At 38.7% G+C, this 9567-nt stretch overlaps 1 protein-coding gene across 1 annotated transcript in view; it reads right to left on the reverse strand.

Moving 5' to 3' along the window:
* Positions 1 to 4281: 4281 nt before the first annotated feature.
* Positions 4282 to 9567, reverse strand: part of SH3TC1 (SH3 domain and tetratricopeptide repeats 1) — a 26928-nt gene continuing 21642 nt past the window's right edge. Inside the window, exons 13-17 of the mRNA XM_009328889.1 lie at positions 8537 to 8687; positions 6267 to 6389; positions 5825 to 5975; positions 4741 to 4937; positions 4282 to 4512 (exon numbers count right to left, since the gene is read on the reverse strand). Of these exons, the coding sequence (XP_009327164.1) occupies positions 4282 to 4512; positions 4741 to 4937; positions 5825 to 5975; positions 6267 to 6389; positions 8537 to 8687 (853 nt within the window). The remainder of the gene's footprint in view (positions 4513 to 4740; positions 4938 to 5824; positions 5976 to 6266; positions 6390 to 8536; positions 8688 to 9567) is intronic.

Here is a 9567-nt window from a genome sequence, read left to right on the forward strand (position 1 = left end):
ACCAGGAGAGATGGAGAGAAGGACAGGCTCCTAAGTCTATTGAGTAGGATACTCTGTATTTTCCTCTTCGGAAATATGAGCATCTACAGGCTGAGGAAAGCACAGGGGTTGAGGTCAGCCCTTTCAAGTATTTAAGTATTCCGTACCATGATAGCATCACTACCATTCCCGTCTCTCCCTTTTAAAAATGAAGGGGTGACACTTGGCAACATATGCCATTCCTGGGTGAGAAACCACCACAAGTATCTGGCTCTGTATCTGACAGGGCTCTAGGAATGTAGCTGCTCACGGGCACCAGTTCACGCCTTCCTGGAAGCAGAACCTTGTTACTTCAAATCAAGCAGAAATACCTACAGTGCACCAGTGCCTGCAGAGCTTTTATCAGCTCAGCAGGGCTTTTTTTGCTCATTAAGAGTATCAAACTTTTGCTACTGACTAGCTATATAACTAGTTCTGCTTAGAAGCCTCTGAATCTACATTTGCTTCCTATGTCTTTTTTTCATTTATCATTCAAACATCCCATTCCTCACTGTCTTTTCTAACAAACAGAGTCTGCAGAGGTATGCTTTTTATACCCTGTCTAAGAGGCATCTAGACTCTGTGCTGTTCTGCCTTTTTGCTTCATTAAACTAGAAGAATGTTCTACCAGTTATGTAGCCAGAATTGATCATTTACATAACAGCTATGGGAAAACAGAGCTTTATAATATCTCAAATAATCAGACTTCCATTTATAAAGACTTGCACCAGGAAGCACACCAGGTAAGATTCATCTCACCCATCTATAGAATTGTACATTGTAGACAGTTGACTATTCTCTGATGATAAAGAGAGTAGGGGCATCTGACAGGTGTCTCCTGAAGGGAGGACGAATCCTACCATTTCTGATCGAAGGGAACAGAACAGTAAAATCCTTTAGCCCAGATTCAGTTCTTCCCAGAATTTGTGAATTCCAACTTTGCTGTCCAAGTGCATTGCATTTGTTATTGCAGAATCATAAAATGATGCTGTGCTTCCTAAAGATATAAAGGTCTAACAGGTTTTGAAACAGTTTTTAAAAACCTAAAATGCCATTTATATATCTAATAGGAATGCAGTTCTTTGAAATCCTATGCCTGTGACTCACTTTAACCACACTGAGTAGCAAAACACAGAATTCCTGTGTCATCAGAGCAAGGAGAGAATTCAGGTACTGCCTTTTCAAAAGCCAGATACATTTTTGGATGCTGTTCAACAGGCTTGAAGGGAATGCCCAAGAAATTCAGTGTGCTATACACTGCCCAAGCACAATTTAATATTAAAGGGTGAATTAATAATAAAGGACTGGATTGCTATGAAAGCAAAAGTTCTGTGGAATCAGGGCAACAAGATGAAGTAGCAATGCATGAAAGAAGATAGGTCTTATCAACAGAATTGAATTCTAGATTAAGTAGTACAGCTTCCCTTCCCACAACAAAAAGACTGCCTGTGATTACAGCAATCACAACCAGAGAGAGGTTAGAAATTTATCTAGTCTGAAAGCCAAATTAAATGGAATAGACTGCCAAGCACTGAAAAGCAAGTTAATTAACAGAGAGCAACATCCACAATTTTCCCACCTCTGCAGAGATCATACAGGACTTCTGTTGAGTTTTCAGGTCAAGACAAGGAAGAGAATATGGGATAATTAATTTCCCATGCTTAGTGGGACAATATGATACCAGCCTGAATCTGAGTCTTCAAAGTAAGTTGAACAGTAGAACTTTCAACTTTAATGCTTAGTTCAAGTCTGATTGTGAGTGTCCAAAAAAATTGTGTGCAGAATTGCTTTGAGCAGTACATATGTTTCTATAATCAAGACATTAGAAGTCTGAGTCACTACCCAACATAAAGCTTTATTTTTTAAAAGCAAAGTGCTGAGATATTTTTAATCCTGCTGCATATTTACAAGCAAGGCACTATTGTGTTCATTATTTTTAGCCATCTAATCCTCAGCATGAAACTGAAAACACAGGAGCACTTAAGTTCTCTTTACAGTGTCAAAAGAGAAAACCAAAAGAAAAAAAGTGCTTACTGTGCAAGGAGCCTTCTAGAAATAGCAAATACAAAGTGTTTAAGCTCAAAGGGATAGAGCTGAAGCCCCACTTCACTTTCTGGACCTTTGAGCCAGGTGCAGGGCTGCAAAGAGTTACCTTGTTGTCCTGGTTTTGGCTGGGATGGAGTTAATTTTCTTCCTGGTAGCTGGTACAGTGCTGTGTTTTGGATTTAGGATGAGAACAATGTTGATAACACACCAATGTTTTAGTTGTTGCTAGGCAGTGCTTACACTAGCCAAGGACTTTTCAGCTTCCCATGCCCTGCCAGTGAGAAGCCGGGAGGGGGCACAGCCAGGACAGCTGACCCCAACTGGCCAAAGGGACATTCCATACCATGTGACGTCATGCTCGGTACATAAACTGGGGGGGAGTTGGCCAGGGGGTGGTGACCACTGCTCAGGAACTGGCTGGGCATTGGTCAGCAGGTGGTGAGCAATTGCATTGTGTATCACTTATTTTGTATATTCTTTTATTATTATTTTCCCTTCCTTTTCAGTCCTATTAAACTGTCTTTATCTCAACCCACAAGTTTTACCTTTTTTTTCCCAATTCTCTCCCCCATCCCACTGCAACAGGGGGAGTGAGGGAACAGCTGTGTAGCATTTAGCTGCCTGCCAGGTTAAACCACAACACTTTTATACCTGAGTAGTCAAATCTTCTGTTCAAGGTAATTGACAGGTCACAATTATCATGATAGTGGCAACTATCTGTTACATAGACTAGTGCTTACAGTACTCACCAAGGAAGAGGATGCATTTCCCACCTCCCTGGAGAGTATGCTAAGTGTCAATCTATCTAGATTATATATAAGTATCCTCTCTCCCTTCAGGGAAGAAGTCAAAAAAAATAATGAAGAGTTCACAAGGTCAAAAAGACAACAAAAGTCAGATACTTGAATGTATATATGGAAAGTGTTCAGAGTGCACTGTGAATGGCAGATTTTAGGAAAAAAAAACCACATTCTTAGGCAAAGAACCAAAGCAGTAAGAGTATATGGTTACACAGACCAGAAAAAAGTTGTTTTTTTGCACCTTTCCCCAGGTTTTACAGTATAAGCAACTAAAATATATGTAACCAACAACTAGCTAGTTTCTGAGACTGTGTGTGCATCTTCCAAAGACACTTCCATACTTCCATTCTTTGTAACGTCTTTTAAAAATAAACTAGCAGTTTCTCTATGAAGTTGTTACACAGAATGAAAAGGCATAATTTCAAAATGTATCTGAATATTTAATTGCAAGATTATCAGACTTTAAGACATTGACATTCCTTCTCAAAATATACAGCATGATCTAATATGTCATTTCTACCATAGCTTTGATATGAAAATGTTTTGAGGCACAAAGATTTAGAACTATCAAAATTAGTTGCAAAAATCCTAGATTGTTAAAGTAGTACATTTTTCTGAACATAATGTAGTTATATGTAAGACAGTAGGAAATGCTGTAGTAATTCATTGCAAACAATACTGACAGTTCTGAAAAAGGTCAGTTAAAAAAATCAGATAATTTGTCATTGAAAAAAGAGAAAGAGGGCTTTCACATGACCACTGAAATCCACAAAACTATAACTTACATATTACTAGAGACTTCAGTTCTGGAAACCAGAATTCATTACAACAGGTACGTAAGTGTTTTCAGGAATTAGAAGATAAATCTTAACTAGTGCCTATAAGTACTGCAGTAGATGAATTTGATAGGAAATGAGGGGTGGTGTCTGGGGAACTGGATCAAACCAGTTCTCAGATACCCCACCTAACATGCTTGTGCACATATTTTTATGACCTAGCTCTATTGTATTTACTTGATGTCATACAAGAACTAGGTCATGCAAAAAACACAGTTTGTATGGAGTGTTTTTTCTCTATAACACTTTATTAAATATTTTCCATTGCATCAATGCATTGATCATTTTCCTGTATCCAGCTAGGCAGAAACAGATAGCAAAGAACACTTTTTAATTAAAAAAAGACTGTTGGGTTTTGGTTCTAGTTCACAGGCTGATCCTTAAGCAACAAGACTGTATCTTGGAGCCAATGAAATGTAGTTCACTGTCATATAAACTGGTAATTTAGTCTGGAATGCTGAGCTCTGGCTTACAGCACATGCATAATGAGACACTGAATGCATTCTGCATCCTCCTGCAAAGCCAGTGCAATATTACTCTAGGTACTTCTGTAGTAGTTGGACTGCATTTTCCAAAGATGCTTATGAAGTCTTATAACACTGATCAGGAGCTAGATTTATTCTTCTAACATTCAGCTCTGTTGCAAAGGTTCTTGCCTTTTGATAGAAGAAGAGAGACATTTCCCGATCCACAAGGAAGTTATGGTAGATGACCGCAAGTCTTGTGTAAATCTTCAGTTGAGCTTTTTTATTGCCCAGGTCCATGGCAGCAGCAAGCGCCAAATGATAATAGCCTGCTGCATCAAAGGGATCCTGAAATAAGAGACACAAATACAGTACCCTCTATAGTACAGCCAGTGTAAGAGGACATCCAAACTCAGTTTATTAGGTATCAAATGAGAATAATATAGATTCTGAACTTCAGTAGGTTTTCCCAATTTATTATTTACATTCTAAATGCATAAAAACAGAATGTGGTAAAACCTGATGAAACATTACTCAATGTAATGATTTTCTGCAGCAGTTTTTGGTATTTCTTACCTTAAGGTCATAGAATATAATGTCTCCTAAGATCAAGTACACCTTGACATAATACAGGGTTTCCTCCTCAAACTCCAGAGGAGAGGAACAGAGGGACAAGGCCTTTAAATAAAAGTGTTCAGCTAGTTCACAGTGACCCAAATGATGATGGATGGCAGCCAACCGATGGTAAGCTATTCGTTCATTTAGCTGATTTCCTAGTGAGATAACGTATGAGTCAGGATAAAATCAAAGAGACAAAGTAGTCAAATTGTCTCAAACCAGAATACATCTATGCTATTTTTTGTTTTACTTCTCTATGGTATTCGCTGATCTTTTATTGAATAAAACTAATTTTGCTCGAGATACACATAGCCAAAACCTGCCCTTTAAGAAAAATCTCACAGAATTCCTGAATTTCCCAGTGTAGGATTTGACGCTGTCTGGGATTTTCTTAAGAAATAACTACATTCATATCTCTCATGTACAGATATATACACCCTGCGCATACTTAAAGAATACAAATAGATTTTGAAAGTATAGTAGCTAATGGGATTAAAGACTCCCTTGCCCATCCCAGTACATACTTTATATCAAAAGTTATGACAAAAAGATGATTTTCAGATTGATCAAAATGACCTGTCTGTGCATGTCCGGAGGGGTGAGAGGGTTCTTAGTCAGTTGAACAGCTCTCAAAGTCAAAGAATAGTCATTTCGGAAACTAGCCCTAACGTTTTAGACTGCTTTTTCCTAGGTCAGTTCACCAGCAAGGCTATGAGCAAATCTGAAAGAAATATATGACACTCAAAAGCCTCTTGGGGCAATATTATTCATTAGTGTTACAGCTTAGCTGTGAGAAGAACACTCAATTTGGACTTGGAATCCCAGGTTTAATTCTGTGCTCTACCAAAGGTTTTCCATATGAGCTTGGAGTTAGAAAAGGCAGCAATAAAGTTGTTCATTCTTGAATGGAAGCAAAAATAGCAATGATTATATCATTATGAAATCCTGGCAAGAAATCTAACTGAATTCAAAGGAAAAAAGCTTTTTAGAATTCTGCCTTATTTTGGAGATATCAGTAATATTCAATTGAAATTGATCTTACCTAAACTTACACTGAGCATAAGAGATGCTCTTGCATATTCCAGACTTTCTTCATAAGCCTTCAGATTCACCAGCAATTCCACCAGTTTATTGCATAATCTGAGTTCGGTGTTTTTGTTGCCAGTCTTAACAGCAAGTGGAAGAGCCCTGTCCTGAAATGCATAAAAACAGCTTAGATCTGCTGAATCCCAAGACGTGCACTGACAGGCTTCCAGTTATGTCATGTCAAGCAATTTCTGGTTTTGTTTTGCTCTTTGCATAAGGCATATCTTACACCCAGGAGTTGCAACAGGTGAAATCTATTTACACCATGACAAAGTACTCAGCTGTAATAGGTTATAAACTGTTTGCTGAGAGGGTCAGCTTTTGGTTCAGCATTTGTAGAACACCCACTGTGATGGAAGGGTACATAACTATCAATGCAGTAAAAAAACTGCACAAACCCTGTAGAAAGTCACTGCTTTCTCCTTTTCCCAAGTACCATTGAAAAATATGTCTCCAGCAGCTTCAAACAATTCCATTCCTAAATTTGGATCTCCTGTGTAAAGAGCAGCATCCTGAGCAACCTGAAAAGAAAACAAAGAATGGGGAGAGAGAGAGGGTAAATCTTGGTTACTTCTTGATAAAAAAAATCATAAATATTAGCAACTGAAAAGAGATCTTAAGGCCTCTCATTATAAGATAGGAAAGGCTATATTTTATGAGACCATGCTCTGTCTTTTTGGTACTCTGGTTTTGAGCAGGCCAGTGGCAGATGCTGAAGAAGGAACATAAGGACCTGGGTGTTACAGTCTCCCTTTTTCTGGCAATAGTACCCTGCTACCTTTGTCAGCACACAGCACTCTAAAAACTGAGACTGCATTTGATAGCTGCAACGTATTAAATTTGAATTAAATTGCACTTATTATAGAAATAAATTCTAATTGCAAGTAGATATTGCTAACAGTGCAGATTTAAAAGCCTGTGAAGTGAATTCTGCAAATAAATACAGCTCCACTATCTTGTTATTCTGAAATAAATATATGCCATGTTAGCAAAAAGGACTTAATGAAAGGCAGCATGCATCCTCCCCAAGGGAAGGATACCAGGATACTCAGTTACTGATGGGATAACTAGTAATGAGAAAGGGGACTTGCACATGAAGCAAGTTGAAGAATCTTGCTAGAAAACTAAAGATTTGGGATCTTTAGTTTTCAAGTTGCATTCAATTAATACAAGTCCAGCTCTCTACTTAAGCACAAAGGCAGCAATCCTTTTCAGCCTATTTTGGCTTCAGGCACCTAAGGACTCTATTGCATCACATTTTTGGAAGTTGTTTTACATGCAAGTTAAGACATGATGACTTGCACAAATTACTGGCACAGTGGTCAACCTTTTAGCAGGCAGATTCTTGCTTTGAGGCTTTCCTCATGGAGAGGCACTGACTCTGCTCTAAATACCAGGTTCCATACATGCACAGTATGGAATACACATGCATGTCCCTTGCCCACTCCTGCTCTTGGAGGAAATAAAGCAGATGGAGAAAATCATCCCACATGCTGATTTGGCTTTTGTGCCACCAGGTGACAGACTTGGGGGCTATCAGCTAAAATCATTTAGTAAAAGAAAAAGTAGTAACAGGCCTATAACACAGTCCCTTCCTGTAAGCATGTTCATTCAGTTTTCCTGATACGGAAACTTAATTTCAAAAGTGTAACTTAACTGAGAAGAAAAAAAAATCATTAAAGTAGCCCCACGCATTGTGTCTGAGTACATTTTAAACATGAATGTGTTTCCTGTGTTTTCCTGCTGCTTTGTAGAATTTTTTTCAAAACATCTTAACAGATGTGTGATTATTTTATTTAGAGATCATGTTTGGTACCACTCACACAAGCCATGACTCAGATCTTACTATATCAGGTTCTGTATACATTCTGCACTACAAGGCAGCACTGTCCCTTACAACGGGAGAGAAGTATTTTTAACTCCTTTACAAAAGTAAGAAACTAATTCCCCAAATCCTTCGGTGAATGGCTAGAAGTCACATAGACAGAGTCAGATCTGGGCTGCAGTGCAGCTCTGAGAAAGACTCCAGATCATCCAGTTTCAGCAGCCACAATGGCTAGATCCCCTTCAGGTCATCTTTCAGCCTGTGTTAGCACAGAAGTAGAAGCAGCAGCAGGTCCCAGCTGGTTGCGGGGGGTCCGAGGTGTGTGAGCCACACGCCTCCTGTCTCACTGTTGCAAAGGCAGCACCAGCTCCAGCTGGCTCCGTGCCATGCTACACACAGCCACAGAAGGAAAGCTTTAGATGCTTTGGAAATGCTCCCTGAAAAAGCTTCTCTGTTTTTCTGGGGATCTGGCCCACAAGCCAGCATGCAAAGATGATTATTATCTGTTATCCACCAGCATGTAGCATGCATACATGGTTTGATCGCTGTGGTGCCGTAGAGCTGGTAGATGATGAAGAAATACACAGAATTTACAATAGCGCAGGCACCAAGAAAGGTCACTGCCCAAAGTCTTTCCAGAGTCAAGCAACAGATTGAAATGGAGCACCACCGGAAAATGCTGAGACTTTCAGCTGTTAAGCATTACATAAATGGTGTTACTATACATTCAGAACATCAGTTAGCAAAATCTCTGGGATCATTATATCGAATTACTTACTCTCTCACCATGCCACCTGCACCATGTTGACAACATGTGCATGCCTGTAAGTGTTGACAACATACCTGAATATAAAGATCCACAAGCTCATTCTGCCTCAGAACATAATATATCTTTCCTGCCCGTAGCCAAGCATGTGCTTCTTTCTCTTTTTTCTGGAGATCTATAAATATTCCAAGGCTTCTTTTGGTATATTCCAGAGCTGACCTGTAAGCCCTGAAACAGCAGAAAACTGCTAATCACTGAGAGATTCTTCAGAATTTAGAATGTTTTTCTTCATAACGAAAAAAGCTTTATGTTAATGTAAAAACCAATCTGTTTCCTCTATTCAATACACAATTGTAATTTCTCAGCTATATTCCATTAGTAACTAGCAAATTTAGTCTTTTTCTTTTTTTTGTTCAATCTATGTTTCCTGTTAGATTGTTATCACATTATATTATTTCAGGATAGTTTATTTTAGATGTGTCCTTCCCCTACACCTCAGGCTACTGACAGATCCTCATCTTTAGCTCTTTATCATTTATCATTATCCTTAATGATTGTCGTTTATGGCTTTTTCCTACAAACCTCAGAAGGAAGTTGTGTCTGTAAATATTTTTTTCTAAATACCACCTAGGCCTCAGACTTACTTAAGCACAATTCAAATTAATCAGCATTTGTAAAAAATCTTGGTGGGGGCAGACAAGACATGATCAGTTCTAGAAGCACTTAAGTTATCAGATCACTGGGCAGTGCAATTTTAGGTGTAAGGGCACTGTGCTCTCAGAAGAGTGGTCATACTTTTCATTAGAAAGACCTGTCAGATTGACTGAGCTTACGGTGCTTTATACCAGACATAGAAGCCCCAGACTTACTTATTAAATCCTTCTCTATCTGTCTTGTGATACTCCCATCTCCTTGACCTGGTACATTTTCCTCCAAGCACAAGACACAAACATATTAAAAATAAAGGTTCACTGTAACTGCACAGTTCATGTTACATAGTGCATCTTTAGAACAGCCTACTTAGCCCTCCAAAAAGATCCAAAACAAATCTAAAAGTAATACACTCCCTAATATTTCATGCTATCAAGACTTCAGTTCTGTCTCATCG

This window comes from Pygoscelis adeliae, unplaced genomic scaffold (genome assembly GCF_000699105.1).
Source record: "Pygoscelis adeliae isolate BGI_AS28 unplaced genomic scaffold, ASM69910v1 Scaffold66, whole genome shotgun sequence".
Lineage (NCBI taxonomy): Eukaryota > Metazoa > Chordata > Aves > Sphenisciformes > Spheniscidae > Pygoscelis > Pygoscelis adeliae.